The sequence below is a fragment of the Silurus meridionalis genome, chromosome 11, assembly GCF_014805685.1.
Source record: "Silurus meridionalis isolate SWU-2019-XX chromosome 11, ASM1480568v1, whole genome shotgun sequence".
NCBI classification, from domain to species: Eukaryota; Metazoa; Chordata; class Actinopteri; order Siluriformes; family Siluridae; genus Silurus; species Silurus meridionalis.
In genome coordinates, this window is record NC_060894.1 from 20,194,855 (window position 1) to 20,215,288 (window position 20,434).

The following is a 20,434-nucleotide window of genomic DNA, read 5'->3' on the forward strand; positions in this document are numbered from 1 at the left end:
TCCCAGCGATGTTAAGCAGCTGGGATCATGAGCAGGGTCAGCCATGTTACAGTGCCATTGGAGCACTGAGGGTTAAGGGCCTTGCTCAGGGGCCCAAGAATGTCAGCTTGCTGATACTGAGGCTTGAACCCATAACTTTCATAACCACTGAGCTCCCACTTTCCTATCTATCTATCTATCTATCTATCTATCTATCTATCTATCTATCTATCTATCTATCTATCTATCTATCTATCTATCTATCTATCTATTCAGGGATAGTGAAATTTCCTGCATGTCACAAATGATTTCATGTTATGCCAGGGGTGGCCTACCAGTCAAGATACCAAGAGCCACATTTTTTACTGTGTTACCGCAAAGAGCCACATCATACACATGGGCACATACAAACATCACCCATCCCTTCCTCTCTCTCTCTCTCTCTCTCTCTCTCTCTCTCTCTCTCTCTCTCTCTCTCTCACACACACACACACACACACACACACAACACACACACCTCTGCTCAGCCAGATTTATTATAAATGTCACACACCAACATGATAATGACAGAAATTGACTCCTACAGTACCAAGACCACAGGCCAGTCATTTTCAACAACATACATTGTGTGCACTCACACACACACACAAACTCTCAGTTCAACCAAGTCCACAAACAAAAATATAATAATTTAAAATAGCGTTTGTGAAGTTCAGTCCCTTTTAGAAATTCCTGGTCGATGTTAGCATGGAGTGAGCTGAAGTGGTGCTGAAGATTTGAAACTTTTAAATGCGCTACTGAAGCCTGACATAAGGCAGAATGACTTGTCATGAACAAAAAAATATAAACTCTCCCACTCTGTTAAAAACGTCTTGTGTTCATTTTCATATTTTCGTTTTGCTGTGCATTTTTCCCTGCCATTTTGAGAGCAAACTTGACACAAATTGTTTATTTAAAATTTAAGTAAACAATTTGCATATCGAAGTTTGTGTTTGTTTCTTTTTAATGTGCGTGTTCGCTTCGCTTGAGTTCATTACGGTATTTTCATCACATGCGCATGTGCGTAAGATGAAAATTCCGCAAAGTTTCCCAGTAGGGGCAAGATCATTTAAGTCTTAAAAATACCGTATTGAACTCAAGCAAACACGCACATTCAAAAAAAAAAAAACACAAACACAAACTTCGATATGAACGTAAGAGCCGCATGAAATCAGACAAAGAGCCGCATGTGGCTCGAGAGCCACGGGTTGGCCACCCCTGTGTTAGGCAATTGCACTTATTTAAGACTCGCACATGTTTTAAATCCAGTGTTACTTAAATAAAGCTTGTTTAGAAGTAAAATTCCTTGTTTTGTTTTTTTTTTGTAGGAAAAATGATTTCACCATAGTATCTTATTAGTAACTGAACCAAATTATTACCTACAAGAGAAACGCCCACACGTGTACACCCGATTGGCTTTCCATATTGTCGATTGTGTGTGTATACAGAAAGTAGGTGCATTAACTCCGCCCATTGGCTCCTCCCCCCCTGCTTCCTCCACTCCCTTTCCAATTGCACCTATTAAGTGGCAAAAAAAAAAAACCGGGGCAGAAAATGGCGACGGCGGGGAGCCGGACCTCGTCGTCGGGATTAACGGAGTCGAAGTGTGCAAACGTCGGAAGCGGACCAGATTGCGGTTTCGGTGCTCCTGGTCTTCCGACCAGTCCGGGGAAGGCGAAGAGAAACGCGGGCGAAAATGCGCAGTGGAGACGCAAAGAGCTGCGAAAAGTCAGGAGCGTGGATCTGAAGAGAGACGACGCGCTGCACCATCTCTCCTCCGCCGAGAGCGCCGGAGCTCCAATCGCCGCGCAGCTCCACTACCTATCCGTGTCCTCACCCGCCGCCGTGCAGGCCACTTTATCCCAGCAGAGCCGACATGCTCAGCACACCAATTCACTGACTGAACACCTTCTTCTGGACAAAACCAGCAATAGTCAGACTTCTGGCGCTCAGGAATTACCCAAAACTTCTTCTTGCCGCCGCAGCAGCAGCGAGCAGCTCAGCTCCGACCATGCAGCACCTCCAGGAGCTCCAGCGGACCTGAATTCTGTGCAACCAGGGTAAGTTTCCTTCACTTTATTAAAAATATATAACCATATAAAAATGTACAAATTGAGAGCTGGAACCAGTGGAGAATGTTCTTGCTTCTGGAGAAAAGTCTGAACATGGAGAACCGCTTTGCATGAGCAGCAGAAGTTGCCCACAGGAGATACACAAGCACATGGGCATGAATGCACAGACACTAATTTTAGCTCCAGGATGTTTTGACTCTCTTTTTTTTCTTGTATTATTAAATAAAGAAATGATTGTTTTTTTTTTAAAAAAGAAGATCTACATGGACTAATAGGAGATTAGGAAACCCCAGTCTTGTCATTTCTCTTCCAGACTCTCATCTGTGTTGCTCTTGTTGTGTCTTAGTGTTGCTTTTAATATCTGCTCAGCAAAACCAAGGTTTCAGGTAGAATGATGAGATGTGATAAAGTTGTTTTTAATAATCTTAATAAACGTTTTAATAAAAGTGTGAGGCGATGGTGAGAATCTGACCTGCAACAAGGTAGAGCATGAATATAAATATGATGAAGAGCAGAAAAAATGGAAATCTGTTTGTTGTAGTGAAGTAAATAGGTATGATCTGTACTATGTATTGACAAAGCTGTCTGTCTGTCTCTCTGCCTGTCTGTCTGCATGTCTCTCTATTTGTGTTTGTCTTTCTGTCTCTATATCTGTCTGTCTGTCTTTATCTATCTGTCAGACTACATCTGTGTTCTTATGTCTATCTATCTTTTTTCTTTCTGTCTGTCTGTGTCTCTGCCTGTCTGTCTGCATGTCTCTCTATTTGTGTTTGTCTTTCTGTCTCTATATCTGTCTGTCTGTCTTTATCTATCTGTCAGACTACATCTGTGTTCTTATGTCTATCTATCTTCTTTCTGTCTGTCTGTGTCTCTGCCTGTCTGTCTGCATGTCTCTCTATTTGTGTTTATTTGCCTTTCTGTCTCTATATCTGTCTGTCTCTTTGCATGTCTCTCTATTTGAGTTTGTCTTTCTGTCTCTATATCTGTCTCTGTCTTTATCTGTCAGACTACATCTGTGTTCTTATGTCTATCTATCTTTTTTCTTTCTGTCTGTCTGTGTCTCTGCCTGTCTGTCTGCATGTCTCTCTATTTGTGTTTGTCTTTCTGTCTCTATATCTGTCTGTCTCTTTGCATGTCTCTCTATTTGAGTTTGTCTTTCTGTCTCTATATCTGTCTCTGTCTTTATCTAACTGTCAGACTACCTCTGTGTTCTTATCTGTCTATCTATCTTTGTCTTTCTTTCTGTTTATCGATATCTGTCTGTCGAACGATGTCTATCCATTTATCCGTAATCAGCGCTAGTGGAATTTCCTACACAGCTCACAATTGATAAGTGCTAAATTTGACAAAGACCCCCATGCTGACTGTGTGTGACGCAGTTACAGTACTAAGAGAGCGGTTTTCTAGTAAATGAAGTCGTTGCCTGGGAGAATATGACTGTGTATTAAGACTTAGGACTGAGCAGTTTCGTTGGGTCAGCAAGACGTTTCTGGGGGTTGGTCCATAGTGCAGGTGTGTTCATTCAGATCTGAGGAAAAAAAGTTTCTCTTGACCTTTTATGAAGTACAAAATAAAAAAAAATATATAATAAATAACTTTTTTTAATGAATAACTTTCTCCAAAAGGCTTTTAGATAAGTTCTTTCAACAACAACAACACACACACACACACACACACACACACACACACACACACACACACACACACACACATATAACTCCATTTGGGTGTTAGCATGTCCATGTTAGTTCTCTATCTGTGAACAGGGTGAACACCTTTTTATATTTTTATTTATTTATAAAAGCTCATGTTAGACAACGAGAAGGAAAATTATGCAGAAGTAATTGTACCTCACTTAGAAATGTAAATCTGTAGAAAGTTTAATATATTTTATTTTTAAGAAGCACTTTGGTTGAGATTTAATTTTGGATTGAAAATGTGTTTTTGTGTGTGTCTGTACGAAAATATGCATTAACATCAGGACATGGATAGATGATGAAGATGGGTTCTTCAAGGTTTTGCTTAAAAGGGCAATGACTTAATCTTTGCGTCATCAACCAGGTTGAATTCCAGAAAAAAAAAACCAGAGCAAAAGCTTTTTGTTGTTTTGGTGTGAGAAAACAAAACAAAGGTTAATTAAAGTTTTTCTGCTTCGCTGGATTTGAGATTGTGACGGTTGTAAACGGAGTCGTCGTTTTCCTCCCTGTTTATTCACACTCGCATGTAAGAGTGGTGAAGGGAATCTGAGTCAGAGCAGCTGAAATCCGCATCAATCGCCTGATTCACTTGCAGTCGTGTCCCCTCAGGTGAGAAGATGAGCATCGTGCTCCCCACCCCTCCACCCTCCCATATGTCCCAGGTAGATGATGTCTCCTTGACAGGTGTTGAAAGGGATCCAAAACCAGATGTTCCTTAGATGTTCCTCTGGTCTGTTTGCACGCTGACATTAGGAGGAGCTCATCTGGCTGAACGCAGCCGCCATCGTCTAGCCGAGAAAAGATCAAAGGAGGCTGCTATTGAAGCGCTGTGTCGGGTTGGCATAGTTTTAAAAAAGGGATACCTTATTCAGAGGTCTGGCCTGCTTTTGTTTCCTTTGAAGGATTCCCCTTGATCACCGTAGGCACTGATTTGTTTGAAGAGAAGGGGTCAGTTGGCCATGCAGAGTGGGGGATGTGTTTGATTTCTTTTTTTCTTCTTTTTTTTTTTATACAGGAACAACTTTTGTTTGGCAAATTTCTTTAACACAAAAGTCGGACCGAATATCGAAGTCCAGTATTTAAATTTCGAACGCTGTATTCTTATTTAAAAATGTTTTAAACCCGTGTTTCAGTGGTGGATGAAGTACACAAACCATGTACTTGAGTTGAAGTAGAGATCCACTCGATAAAATATTACTCCCTTTAAACGTTCACTCAAATGAAAGTTTAAAAGTTTTTGCATTCAAATTTACTTAAGTATTCAAAATACTATGATTTATTATGTCTTAATAATACTTCTGTTACAAGACTCTGCTTAATCAACTCATTTGATGTGAAAAGACTCAAATGTGACTCTCAGCATACTGATCTATTAATAGAATGATATTAATGACTCAAACACTAATTGATTTCTATTACAATGATCATGAACCCAAAAACTTATTTTCAACTACTTTAAAAAAAAATCACGTAAATAAGCTCAGGTGTTGTGGCGAGTTCGAGTCTGGAGTTTCTTCATCATTTATTCCTTTTGAAATGTTCTGCTTGATGTTGGTGATCAGTAGATACACCAAGCACCAATCAAAACGAGTTGAAAACAGAGGCCACGCTCGACCCTGATTGGTCGCTCTCTGCGTGTTTGAACAAGTTTTTATCTTCATAAATAAATGACTGATTTTGCAAAATGTAAAGTTAAGAGATATTTGACTTTGAAATGTAGCAAAGTTAAAGTAAAAGTCACATTTACTTCCTTACTCGCTGCGTGTTTTAGCAGGGGTTTGGACCACAAGTTTGCGAAACTGCCCACATGTTTGTGTTGCAGATGAAAGTTTCCGTTAGTGTGGATTGTGCTGGGTGTTCCCAACCCATGGGATCGTAATTAATTTGTTTGCATTTCCAGCGGATGTGACAGCAGTTCTTGATGTTCTGGTTTACAGAAGGCAGCCAGTCAGATGTAGGATAAGATACCTCCACTGGAAAAGAAAATGTTACAGGACTTTCATCTAGCCAAGTGAAACACTGTTTGCGTTGTGGTGTGAAACTAAACGTAGGCGTTTTTTTTGGATCATAGTGGAGATATAGTGGTGTTGAAGTCTTGTGGAGCAAGTTATAACAATTGATATTCCTGTTTTTTTGTTGGTTTGTTTAGACATATTGGACAGGTTTCGTCACGTTGCACGGTGTGTAAACTGTTTCCACAGTCACTGTTTTTACAGTCGCTTTGTATTATATTGTGTTTTTGTATTTGCACTTAATGTTGCACTTTGTTGTTAGTTTTGTGTAGTTCCTGGTTTCCTTTATGTTTTCTATAACGCCTTCGTCCTGGGTGAAGGAAACGCGGTTTTGTTTCACTGTGGTTAAAATGACAATAAAATCCGACTTGACTTGATTTGACTACATCCACATCTTATATCGAAGGTATGTTTGTTTGTTTGTTTTGGGGGAGGGGGTCTTTTTCTTTGTCTTATTTCTGCTGCTAATGCAAAAATACCGAAAAGTATCGATTGGAAAACGTTTCAGCTGATTTTATGAAATGTCTAAAAGTGGATTGTTTTGTCCTTTTTTTTTTAATTTTAATTTTTTTATTTTATTTTAATCAAACACACAAACATCAAAGTGAGTGTGGGGCTGATTTCTTTTTAGCCCAGACTGTAGAATCATGCTGCTGTCACTGATGGTTGTGTCAGATTATCATATGAAGTTTCATGATGACAGATTTTTTTTTAAGCATATGATTTTTCATGATTTGTGCATTAGAAATTCTGAACAATCCGCATGTGAGATAAAGACGTGTGTGTGTGTGTGTGTGTGTGTGTGTGTTTTGCACACCACCACCATGCTGGATTGTTTACATAAACACACTTTTCTCCATCACAGTGACCTTGGAAAGGAAACTAAAAGTAGCTCAAGTACACCATGTCCAGTCAAAGTACAAAATGACAGATGATGGAATTGAGGTTTAGGGGTTTTTTTTTTTGGTTGCTGTTTTCTTTTGTTTACCACAGAGGAATTTTAGACAAAGGTGAAAGGTGATGTAGAGACTTAAAGTATCAGTCATGCCAACATTTATATACATTTGAACATCAGGCTGAGATGTTTCCAATTCCAAAGAAAAGTTAAGACGCTTGTTTAAAATGTAAATAAATACAGAAGGCAAAGGAAATCTCATAAACCCATTTTATTCACAATAGAAGATTGTTCCAACGTTTGATGTTTTTTAAAGAAATGCAATCTTTTCAAGTGTTAAATATTTTGAATTTCATGTCTGGGATACGTCTATAAAAAAAACAAAAAGGTTGGGACAGGGCCATGTTTACCACTGTGTAGCATCCTGTCTTTTTTAACAACAATCTGGGAACTGAGGAGACCAGTTGTTGGAGTTTTGGGAGAGGAATGTTGTTTTGTATTAGTCTGATACAGGATTCTGTTTTCTCAACAGTCCTGAGTTTTCTGTGTTGTATTTTTCATTTTATGATGCGCCGAATGTTTTCGATTTCTGAATGGTCTGCAGCCAGGCCTGTTCAGAACACACGCTCTTCTACTATGAAGACGTGCTTCTTCAGGCCTTCTGCGAAAAAGACGTTGTCTGGATGGAAGCATATATTGTTCAGCAACCTCTGCATACCTTTCAGCATTAATGGTGGCTTTTTGGATGTTAGGTTTGGAGGACGCACGTCCATGGTTTCTAAAAATAATTTTAAATTTAGATTTGTCCGACCACAGAACCAGGGCAAAGGCAGAGAACTTAAATACGGCTCAGTCTTCCGAGGAAACACGACCCAGGGAGATCTTTTTAATTAATAGATGGTAGTTTCTGTTTAAAGGAATATTTGCACATCTTGTGCTCTTGTCATGCGTAAGGACCGTGTCTGACTCACTGTCAACATGTTAAGAGATTTCAACAGGCCCGACTCTTTAAAACTGACCTTCCCCTTAAATTAGCTGCATAACATCTGGCGCGATCCTGACTTTACTGCTGCTGAGGTTGCACACGGGCCGGATGGCTGCCGTCTTAAACCTGGCATCTCAACCTGCCTCAAGTCACTGCAGTTCCCTTGGGAAGCCTCTGCTTGTGAAACTGATACGGTAAGAAGAACTTATGGCGCTCAATGCATTCTTATGAAGGGTTTTGCTGGAAGCCATAAACCCAGATTCACTCTGGCACAGGAACAAACCCAGGGTCACCGATACTCACGCTCGACATGTGACCCTTTGCTTCTGGTAATCAAACAGGTCTGTATGCTGATATATTTCTTTGAAGATTTCCATCTTCTCGTTGACGCGTGCATTTATTTTTATTTTTTAAGCCTGTCATTAGCGTCCAAGTTACCGGGGTTGAAAGTGTTCCGCGGTTGCATGTGAAGTCGTATTCGTAAAGCCCACACGCTAATGTGTATCATGAGCTGCTAATGGTTGTTGTCGTCTGAAGTATTTGGTTGCTAAGTAGGCAAGGACAAGAATGTTCAGAAATTGAATGTTTGGCACAAGGATCAGAACCGTGTCTCTCGCCACCCGCTTGCACGTCAGCTAGAACTATTTGTACTGATTTGTATGTAATTCGTGGGAATTGATGGTCATTCGGATCGTTTAAGGCCTCAGAAAACGCCCGATAGGAGAATCTTGTAATGAAAACAAGTTTGTTGAGGTTTGTACATGTTGCAGAATAAACTGTTGGATGTTTTATTTACTGGCCATCAGTGTATTTTCACAGTAACAAATTTTACAATTAAAAACAATAAATATATATTTAAGCATAAAATATAAAAAAATAAAAATGAATATTTCCCACTTTTGTGTAGTTTTTCTACCTCATTTAGAACATTGTACTGTGATTTAGCATTCTGGATACCGCTGATGAACGATGTTATGGCTGACGTTTTTGCGTTTAGTGGTGGTTTGAATAATCGCATCCGAATGTATCTGTTCCAAACCGAACAATCTGGGAATCGCCCTCAGTGTCTCATCTCGCCTGTAAATATAGCTAGTATTGGTGTGTAAAGATATTTGCCCCCATTCTGTTGAGCGAAGGTCTCCTGAGATTTGGCCTATTTTGTCTAACCAGTCAAGGTCTCTTCACGGTCACCAGAAAGCGCCTGATTAAAGCCTGGGTTCGCTCAGATGCTCATGCCTGGACGCCGGCAACAAAGGTCCGGATATTTCCATGCCCATTAGGCGCTGTCGGCCGACACAGGGGTCCACCCCGCCTCCCCTCATTTCTGTTTAGTTAGCAGCGGGACAAGGCAAGCTGGAGATTACATGTGAAAAGCAAACACACACAGGTCCGTGAATAATCACACCCAGATTACCAGTTAAAACAATACGTCTCATGGAGGGGCCTTCGGTAGGTAGCACACTTCGGTAAAAATACACACCATGGATTTGATGGAATCAGTTTTGTTTGTTTTTGTAGTCTCCAACATTTTTATACAGGGTATAGATCCTTACATTTTGTTTAACTCCGAAACTACAAACGATTCAATAAAAAAAAGCAGGGAAAAAAGTCCAATTTGTACACATTGTCCATTTCCAGTCAGTTAAAAATATATCCGCTAGGACTCATTCTTTATCTTTCTATTAAATTTGAATACTTTCGTATCGTGCTAATGTTGTAAATCAGCTGCATTAAAACAGTGTGTAACGGATTACACCAGAGGTCCCCAACTACCTGTGAAAGAGATGCTACCAGGTTCTGGGAAAAGTATCTACACCCACATACGAGGTGGTATCAAAAAGTTGAGAGACTAGTCCTGTTTACAAGAAAGTACTTTATTTAACATTTACACACGGTCACCTTTAAATAATCCTCTTGCACAGCAGTACAGTGGTGCTCCCAGCGATCCTGGCACATCTGGAATATGTCCTGGAAGTCTTCTTTTCTAAGCGTGTTAAGCACCTTCTGCGTTGTGTGCCGGATCTCCGCTATGTTGTCAAAATGGCGAACTTTGAGCTGGATCTTTATCTTCAGGAAGAGGGCGAAGTCGGGTGGGAACAGAAGCGAGATGTTTCCGGCGAGAATCTCGCATGTGAGGAGAGCTCGGTGATCTGTTGCATCGTTGTTGTGTAACATCCAGTTTTTCGCACCATTTATGATGAAATCGCAGACGTGGCAACACACGTGGTCAGAATAGCACCAGTTGCACAGCTCCAGATGTCAATGTCTTTAGACACGACGATTTATGAAGGCCAGCGCTCCCTGTGACTGTGCGTGCAGCCTTGTGCTGCCATCTGTTGGCGTGTTAGAAAAAATCTTTTCATACCGCCTTGTAATAGCACACCACACCACACCAGCCAGTCCATGAGATAAACTTGTACAAAAGCTTGGCGACCACTGGATTATCTGTTTATGAACATGTTGGCCTTTTTTTAAACTAAACTATTTGAACTAAAAAGTGCAACGAGCCCGAATCTGACTGCTTGTTTATCCTTCGGGTAAACTACAGTCGGACGTGTGTGAAAAAATTTGTACTGTGGGCATCAGCCCAAGTCTTGATGGCCCAATAAGAGGACCATTGTTGTGGAACAGAGGGGTGCATGCAACTGGCATGGCAATAAAACTCCCACACACACACTTACTTATGTAGCAGTCTTGCAGAATGTTGTGCAGAAACTTCTAAATCTAAAAGAGATTTCTCTGCGCGTTTCTGAGAACTTTTAACAAACGTTATCGATGTGGTTTGACACAAAGACGTGTACTTTTTGTTCAGCTGTGCTCTTTGTTTGGTAAGAAACCGATACCTTTGTGTCAATCGACAAGAAGAATGTAACAGGCCTCTGGACTCATGTTCTGAGGCTACCGTTTAGCACCAGAGGGTAAGTTGAGGAACCTGGTGCAATCAAGAGTTTATGTAGTTGTCCCTCAGAGCAATGAGTGAAACGTTGTGGAGAAACATGCAACCAGGAACAGGATGGGAAGACACCTCTGACCTCCAATCATCTCGCTCCTGAAGGGACGGGTAACGCAATCCGACCAGGGGACTCGGAGATGAGGGATTGTTTGGGGTGCCATGGATAGACTACACCACTCGGAGTGCCAGCAGAAGGACCTTGCGAGGGGGATCCAAATATTTCAAAGATATCTCGTGAAGAAAATGGCCGATTAACCACCCTCAACCACTCCGCAGTCTCTTCAGCCTCTCCAGCCCTCCCATTAGCTACATTCCAGTCTGCTTTTCAAAAGGGAAAAAAAAGGCTTTCGAAGTGTTTACTCAGCCACTCCTTTTCTCCCTTAGAGTGTTCATCCGGGCAGCTGCTCCGGCCCAGTGCTTCCCCCGGGACGCTCTTCCGCAGTTGTTTTCCTTTTGTCTTGTTCTGTTGTTTCGAGGTCAAGTTTAGTCTCTGTTGACTTTTTTCTTTCCCTCTCTTCAAGGCATCACCCATGTTTGGTGGAGAAGCAGCATTAAAGCTGAATAGAGCTTTTTATCCAGAAAGCTGTCACTTTCTGTTCTCTCTAATGTTCTTATGCAACAATTTAGCCCTGGATAGAGTTGTAACAGTGTCCTTTTTTTCCCGCATGAGATGGACTACTGAGCAGATTTAACTTCGAGACTCTTTCGGTGCTGTTGGCTACTTGGAAGACAGTTATGTCCCTTGTGCCAAGGAAAAAAAAATCACACCAGTTGCTTTTCTGTCTGGCAGCTGTGCAACTTATCTTAATGACACTACTTCTATTGATCATGATTGTGTTGGTGATCCGCATGTGGCCCTAGTTTTTTTTTTTTCCTCCATTTCCTAGCAAAAAAAACCCCCACTATTACAAAGAAAGCGTTTAATCTTCACTCACCATCAGTAACACTCTAAGTTGAATAGTAACTCAAGCTTATTTAATGTTTAAAGCTTTAAAAATGTAGACATTCATTGATAATCACAATCACTGACCCCATGTCATGTCCAAAGCGGATACACGATGCTTATCGTGTTAATATGAAAGTTATTCACACAAGCTTGCCTGCACTATATTGCAAAAATTTGTGGACATCCGACCAGAAGATGGGTAGATGCTTCTTTTTGAACATCCCACAATCTATGCATGCTACAAGAAAGGAGTACATAAATTATGAGGAGGAACAGCACCACAAATTGACTCTATAAGGTGAAAGCTGCATGATATGGTACAATTTGTAGACCTTTGTGGTGATTTAACTGTAAATGGCTCTTGGGGCTGATGTTTATTTCTGGACATCCTTCAGAAAAGGTGCAGCACCAGTTATTGTGGTTTTTGCTCACCTGCTACATATGATGGAGCAAAGCTTACCTGCAGAAACATCAACCAACAGCTATAAAGCCTTCCTTTTACAGCTAGTTTTAATAGAAGACATGTATTTTTACTCGTTCTTGCCTAAAAACCCATCAGTTTGAGTTTGGTGTGTCATGACGGCTAATTTGTGACTCGCCTTGGGCGTTAGATGCATCACGGAAATACAAGGAGACATCCTGAATGTTTTGCGCTTGGAGTTTTTTTAATCCAGTGGACTTTAAATAGAAGGCTTTCTCTTCATTGCTTGAAGTGTTGGTAAAAATATCGCAGCTGGAGCTATCTTTATCTGCTGCACTTTCCTGCATCCAGGCTTATCCTCAAAACATAAAGGCCAGCTTGCGTGTTTACTGCTTTTTCCAGTGCTTTTGCCGCATCGATTTATCTTCCTCTCACTTTCACTTATATAGTCGGTGTGTGTGTGTGTGTGTGTGTGTGTGTGTGTGTGTGTGTGTGTTTCTGCACCATTGCCCCAGATTCTTCCATGAATCGAGTCTCTCATGTTTCTTTGAGACATTGAAATATGCCCCACCTTGCTGGTAGGTTTGGCAGGAAGGAGACTGAAAGGAGAAGAAGGTTGTTTGTTTCTATTTTTCCTACTCTCTTGCTTTTATGACTCGGATGGGCCTCGTTTCTCGGTGCGTTTGGCATCTCACACACACACTCGTTTCTTTTTGGGTTTGCTGTAGAGGTGCTTATGGGTTGTGAGCATTATTATTTGTCAGATCAGAATTCTGATGCACACACAAGGGGAAGACCACATCTCAGAGTATGAACACTTCCAAGCCGAACGCTTTCTCACCACCGAAAAGAATCTCCCCCAGAATTGTGTAAAGGAACTTTCACCATAGACCAACGCTAGAGTAGATAAGATGAATATTTTTTTTTTCCTTTTGTTTTAGTAATGGTCATGAAACTGATGAAGTTTCTTTCTTTTTTGAATTTTATTATAGTATTATTATTTTATTAAAAATGCACATTTATTTTTTAATAAATGCGAAAGTTTTTAAAATATATTATTTATATATTTACTCAGAAAATAATTCAACATTATGTACATTTGAGATTTATACTTCGTCAATAATACATCATTATTTAAAAATATATTTATTGAATATTTTCTAAAAAAAAAATGTCAAAAAGGTTCTTTAACAAAATTCTGCATCATTCTTTAACAATTTTTTTATTTAAAATGTTACTTCAATTTTATTTTATTTTTAAAATCGTCTAATTTAATATGGTATTTAACAAATATATAACTTTTTTTATTTTCAGAATTTCAAATGTTTTTTAACAAAATTATCCATAATTCTTTACAAATATTCTAAATTGAAAATGTTTAATAAATCTTTCATAATTCTTGAACAATTTTCTAGTTTAAAATGTTAACAAATTTATTTATAATACTTTAACAGTTAATACTGATATTTAACAGTGTCCCTCCACATCTCAGCTTTTTTCTTTATTTTTTTGAACATCCTCACGAATGAAGTATATATTAATAGAGTTGTTACTTCCCCATAAGCGTCCGATCTCCATGTAAGGGCTTAGACTTCGTAGACCTGCATTCCTTATTGCCCACAAGGTGAATGTTTAACACACAGTGTGTTAGCAGTACTCTGTGATAAGATGCCACAAACGAGTGCTTTGGCTCCAATTGGGGGGTGTGTGTGTGTGTGTGTGTGTGAGATTAAGTCATGCACCATTTGCTACGACCTTGAAGCAGGTTGAAAGGCATATTGTCTTAATGTTTGACCATGCACATAAGGTTGCTGCTGTTCCTGGTCATATTTTGGTTTTTATTTTTTGCTCTGAATGTTATACCAGATAATGGTGTTTGTTCTCAGGTGTTTAAAGTTAGAAAGGTTTACTGCGTTCATAAAAATTTGTGGATGGGATTCCGGTGTGTTCATGAACTAGCGCTCCGGGAAGTCTATTGGCAGGGCGAGTCATTTCAACTCGAGTCAAACCAGTTTTAGGCATGTTGAGTCCAGATACATGATCTACACTCTCATGAAACTGGATATAAATGTGCTTAAAGCTAAATCTCGCCACACTTTGACACCCTTTTTAACACTTGACCAAGACTACATTGTATATATCTACCTCAGCTCTTCATCCTTCCGTTCGGTGGTTTGTCTGACAGACCTTTATTAGTAATCGACCTATTTTTGTTCAAACCATTAGGAATTATGTGCCAAAGTTTCAGCAACCTGAGAACATCTTTGGGATTGTACCTTAGTACCTAGTGGCGCTTCCGAAAGTGTTCTGGTGCGTGGTTTAGAGTTTAACCTGAAGTGCAGCGTTGCAGAATTACGAATATTCATTTTACGATTATCGATCAGTCCATGTAGATTTATCACTTTTAAGTTTAGCCCTGATGAGCAATAACGAGTAAATCTCTCTCAAATTCTATAAGGAAAAAATTTTGATAGAAACCCGACTCAAAAAGGAACCCATCCTCATCTGGGTGATACCAAATGTCCAGTAATTATAGTTCCATCATCCTTGTTAAGGTTATTAACTGTTCAGTGTTGGAATGCAAAAACTCTTCATGGCATAGTTTTGTTTCAAGCAATGTTATTCACGTGGTCTTTTCCGTGAAGGTCGGTAGTTAACCTAGAAGAACGAAGAAGATTCTTGGAATTGAGGTCTCTGGATTTACCCTCTGCACGTGTTTTGCATATTCAGATCTCGCTAACGTGTAAGTTTGCTTAGACGTAATTTAAGTGCATTAGTTTCTCACACATCTTTGAAATCAGTGGCTTGATGGAGTTGGTCCTGGAGTTAAAACGCTGATATTTCAACACGTGTGCATGTGCTCCCCTTCCCCCTACTTCCGAAAGCAGTGTGTGTGTATATACCTCCCCTGCCCCCCACCGTCCCTCTCCGGAGGCCATGCTCTACTTCCAGCACTCGGGATAGTGGACCATTTAATGGACTGCCTGTTCATCAGCTCTCTCGGCTCCATTGCTCTGACACTGGAACTGTGTGTGTGTGGTAAAGTACGTAGTCAGGAATATAAGTAAGGTGTTAAACCGCATGCATCTAACCATATGATCCAGTTTCCTCACTGGTCTCTTGTGGAAAGCACACAAGGGTTTGTGATGTCCACAGCAAACCCCTGTTTATGTCCCAAGCCTGTATGCTGCGGACTGTCTGAGCAACTTTAGAGCGAATGGAAGCGGGTAGGGGGGTTAGAGGTTAGTGGAGCTGCCCCTGCTGAGAGAGGCCGGTATGGAGATGGTGGGGGTCGTGCTGCTCTGGTTGGGGCAGCGAGCTGCACACTGCATCGGTCGTCTATAAAGAATTTCTGCGCATTCCGAACACATACCAGAGCCGGAGCACTGGGACATCCAGACTACACTGCATGCATCACTGATCTCCCACTCTTTGCACCTGCACCAGCCACCAACGCAGCTGCTGGATTTTGCATTTGGTGGGGGGTTTTACTGGTTTTTAAAGTCTGGAATACAATCCAACATGGACAAACTTTTGTTATATTTTGGATCTCCAATGTGGACAAGTTAAGCTGCAGTGACAAAAAGCATGCAGAAAAAGACACAGCACCAAGCAGAGAGCATGTTTAAATGGAGAAATTATTTATAATAAGTCCAAGTCTCATATTACCTCCAAAAATAAAAGCTATTTGCAGAGTTCTGCCATCATGTGAGGCCTTTTAGAGTCTGCGAAGCAGGACACATCCAAAAGTGTTTAGCCTTTGATACTTGAGGTAAATTTTCACCCCCTCAGTAGGCACACATCACATGGTGGAAACACACAAGTAGCATCAAAGCCTGGCTGTTCAACTTGCCGACTAATCCTCCTGTTTATTACTTTTTTTGTTTGATTTTATTTATTTATTTATTTATTTTTTTAATTTCTTAATGAACTGGCTTAGTGAATTTTGATCAAACTGAAACGGAAAAATTCTAGGAATCACTTGTATTCTGGCAAAGTGCTTTGTGAATAGCCACTGGAAATGTAGTTTTGCACAGTTTCATTTCCCTCCTGTTTCTGGTAAAAACTCCCAGCAACACTCAGGGGGGTCCAGTCTTGCATTCCACACTCCTTCAGACCTTAATGTTTGTAATGAGTTACTTTGTGGGAATTTGGCTTAAACATCCCAAACAAAACAAAAAAACACCCAAATCTAAAAATTGAAAAAATAAATCTTTGATTACTTGGATTTCAACATGATCGCCAAGAAAACTTTACAAATCTGTTGAAGTTTTGAAGCTTTGCTGTTGGCAACTTTCCAGGCAGCTTCATGAGAAAACCATAAGTTCTTAAAGTTTCCAAATAGACTGAGTGAAATCGTAAATTCTACTTGTTTTGCGGAAAGAACCGATTTTTAAGTGACATTGTAGGTTTTATTTATTTATCTGATTTAATGGATGCAATCTACTGTGATATTTCTGGTTTATTTCCCACCCTAGAGTTCATGTTTTGCTGATTATAGGTACAAAATATAGCTTGACGGATAATACGTTTCCCGGTTGGGGCTGTAGAAGTTCAGGGTGTTCAGTATCCCTGGATTTGAAATGCTCGGTCATGCTGACTCACTGCTTCAACACGTATATAATAACATAGTTACTGCTACTGCATCATGGACTGTTGGAGATTTTCATACGAACACCAGCTACAAATTTCACACACAAGTTTCACATTACGGCCGGTTTCTTTTCTGATTGTAATCTGGCAGGACGGTGTGAAGCAATTCCAGGTTTGTTTTTATAACGAAGCCTCGATCTGTGCTTGTGCTTTTAACTCTGCTGTGAGTTTTGTACCCGTTGGCAGCGCAGTGTGGTGCACGGTTAAAAGAAATAAAAAAAGATAAATTAGCAAATACCCATCTTTTTAAAACACGTTGGAGGCACTGGTGCTGTTTAGCAACAGCTGTTGGAAGGTGAAGTGTGTTATTTTGGACAGTGTGAATTGTGTGATGTTCACATGCATGCTGCAGAAGGTCAGCACCTCTGACTTCCCCCAACACGTATTTGGTAAAGGAGAAAGAGGGGAAGTTCACATTGCTCAAATGCTGACTGCTGTATTGTCAAAAACCTCCCCCTTGGTCCGATTCATACCGGGAAAGAAGATTTCATTTCTCTTTATCCCGTCAGTTTCTCACTCATTCAGCCTGATCTGTTTCGCAAAAAGGTTTCTGTTCCCTAAATAATGAGGGTTTTTTTTAAATGAAAAAAGCCAGTTCCTTATCTTATAAGATGTACATTTGCTCAGAAGGTGTACCTGACGCAGCAGATAGTGGAGCTGAACACAATAAATCTTCACATTAGTCTGTCTGATCTGCTGACTCCCTTTTAGACTAAATTTATTTAAAAGAGATCTGGCAAATCGCAGCTGTCCATCTCCAGTGCTAAGCCTGCAAGTCTCATTGCAATGAACTGGAAAGCAGTTTTTCACTGCAAGTTGTTTGCTGACCCCGTCAGTACAATCCAATATCTAATGGCTCTGAATTAATTAGAAATGCCATGAGCATAAATATTTCATCTTAAAGCCTCAACTTTGAAAGTTCAAAGCTTGCTCAGTCCCTTTTTATTTTTTTATTATTCGTACCCGGCGTTTGTTTAGACATTTTTATGTCCCTTGGGATGTCGTTGCATAAGCCGGACTTGTTTTCGGCTGCGTCATCGTCAGCGATTTGACGTGGGAGGCGTTCGTGTCTCAGCGGGTTTGTGAAGCGGCAACGAGGTGCTCATCCATACCTATTTGCTCAGCAGCTCAGCAGGAGCTCTACTCCCCAACCTGCTTGCTCATGTATATTTCAGGATTGCACTGTAATGTTAAATACAACCTACAGGCTTCCGTCATTCATTTATTCATTCATTCATTCATTTATGAGCAGTGCAAACATCTAGCTAGCTATTATTCTGAATTATAGCTGACATGCATGAATATTTATATGAGAGAATATATTTTGTGTAGTAGGAACCAACTTGTAACTCGTAATGTATGCCTTCTAATATGCGCTTGTCTAGAGCCTACATTTTTGGCTAGCATTTTTGCAAGTGCATATAAATCAGCAGGGCCTGCGTGAGCGTGCTCGTGTTCCATAATCCCGAGATTTTATACGGTCAGAGCAGAATTCTCGAACACTTTTAGCTCGCCAGTTAACTTGTACATTATTTGGTTCAACTAACCGAAGTTGCACTTTGGCTATAAATGTGAGTAGAACTATAAAAATCAAAAGCAGCTGTCGGTGCATAAGCAGTGCATAAGTCACTGGAGAAAGGTGTCCTAGATTCTCTTTGCGAACGTCCTGCTATGATCAGAAGAATTCAATATGCAGTATTTGGAAACTGAATAGTGGTCCTTTTTATGGCATGAGGTCGTGTGTGTGTGTTCAGAATTGTTATATTATGGCAGTTAGAAAGACCCAGCTGATGCTAAATTCATATCGTGGGGTGAAGGTTCTGGGACCTGGTTTCTGCAGTGGTGTTTAACCAGTAAAGTAATGTTCTAATAGCTTTACACTGTTGATACCATTTAGCGTAGTCGAGGGCAATTAGGGTTGTAGCCAAACAATATCTGGCCACATAGAGGTGGTTTAAATCGGTTAGGACAAATTTATACGATAATTTATAACTTATTAGCCCAATGATGATGAAGCGAATTATAGACAGCTACAATTTTCGTTAGAGATCGACCGATAATGGATTGCACCGATAGCTAGGTTCCGATCGTACGTGCCGATTACCGATTAATCAATCGATAGTTTTTAAAATGGATACTGGATAATAGGAAAACCAAACACTTCGTGTAGAATAGTACTGAACTTGATTACAAACATCATATAAATCATGAATTATGGAAATATGCTAAATGATATATATATTAATGTGGGGTTTTTTTTTATATGAAAAATTGTATTTATAATTATTTGTAAATATAATATAGCGTGCTCCGTGCACCGTGCACACTAATTGCAGCGCACAGTCTCGTGTATAAAAACAAACAGCACATGGCGTCAGTGATTCGCCTCTAGGGGTTGCACTCTGTAATGACAGCAGACCCTCTCAGCCGCTTCAGCAAAAGATGCTACCCGAAAAAGCGGTGACCGATTAATCGGTTGACCTCTAGTTTTTGGCTGATAGGATTTTGTGATTTTTTTTTTTTTTTTTTTCGATAAACTTGAATACGTTTATTATTATTATTTTTTTTTATTATTCTGATTTGATTTCTTTTTCTGTTGGAGGTGTAGATGGTCTGAAATTTGACCAGTTCTTGCACAAGTGCTGCTTTTTGTTTTTAGCTTAACATAAACAGCGCCATGTGATCTTCCTTAATCAGAGCAGGTCAAGTGCACAAGTACTTTCCCGAGTGCGTTTCCTCATAGTTGGAAAGGACATCGGCATTGACGCACAGTTTTATTGGCTAAGATTTCACTAAACACCTGCTGCCTTTGTCTTGACCAGTTTTGAGACTTGAGCAGATTGTGTGCTTGTTTTTTATATTATTATTTGAATATATAAATAGATTATATCCTCAGATTTTCACAGTGGCCTTCTTTGTTTCTTTGTTGACCTGTATTGTGTTTTTGACTTTGTTTAGTTGTCATTAGGCTTCTTGTGCTTTTGTCTATGTTTGGAGCCTTCATTTAAGGCTTCTGGGTCGAGTGTGTGGGACTGTTAAGTCCTTCTAAGAACAAGTAGCTCCTGCTTATTATGTGCATTGCTTCAACTCCACTATCCCCTCCAGCAGAGAGCTGCTGATTGTCTGAGCAGTAACTTGAGAGCTGAGAACCGTGTAGTCCATGAGAATGGGTGTGTATGTGTGTGTGAGCATGCATTCAGCAGCGTATGGGTGCATAAACATGTTCTGGTGGATGTGCAAATCTATATATTACATGTATGTTTGGTTTTATGTGTATGCACATGTGCGCGTATGTGAGTAGCATCCAGATTTATGTACAGGCTTATGAGGAGGTCTGGAATGGATTCCCAGCCGCCGGCTCTTCTATGTCCCACCTGCACGGCCCACAATGCCTCTTTGTTCCGGGCTCATGGCACTGTGGGATAGCTGTTACCCGAGAGCCGAGGGCTGGTCACCACCGATTTTTTTTCTTTCAGAGCCGAGATGGTAAGCTCCTGCTATCTGGTTTCGTTGTGCTTGAGTTAGGCTCCAGGGAGTTCAGTTTTCTCCTTGTGGGAGTGTGAGGGCTACGTGCTTCTCACTTGTTTGTTTGCACTCCAAGTGCTTTAGTTACCTCTAGATGTACCAGAGGGTGTTTGGTGCGAATTTTTGAACGCTTGATTCTCTATATCATATACTTTCAGTAATTCAGAGCAAATGCCTTCTTGTCCTCAAAATGCTGTTTGAAGCTGCGTCTGTTGAATTCCGATTATGAAAAATGTAGAAAAGCGTAGTTCCTCTTG

General features: G+C 40.2%; 1 protein-coding gene across 1 annotated transcript in view; it reads left to right on the forward strand.

Moving 5' to 3' along the window:
- Window positions 1–1,481: 1,481 nt before the first annotated feature.
- The window catches only part of map3k1 (mitogen-activated protein kinase kinase kinase 1, E3 ubiquitin protein ligase), a 38,402-nt gene continuing 19,449 nt past the window's right edge, over window positions 1,482–20,434 (forward strand). Inside the window, exon 1 of the mRNA XM_046861263.1 lies at window positions 1,482–2,078. Coding sequence (XP_046717219.1) covers window positions 1,573–2,078 — 506 coding nt within the window. The 5' untranslated portion in view covers window positions 1,482–1,572. The remainder of the gene's footprint in view (window positions 2,079–20,434) is intronic.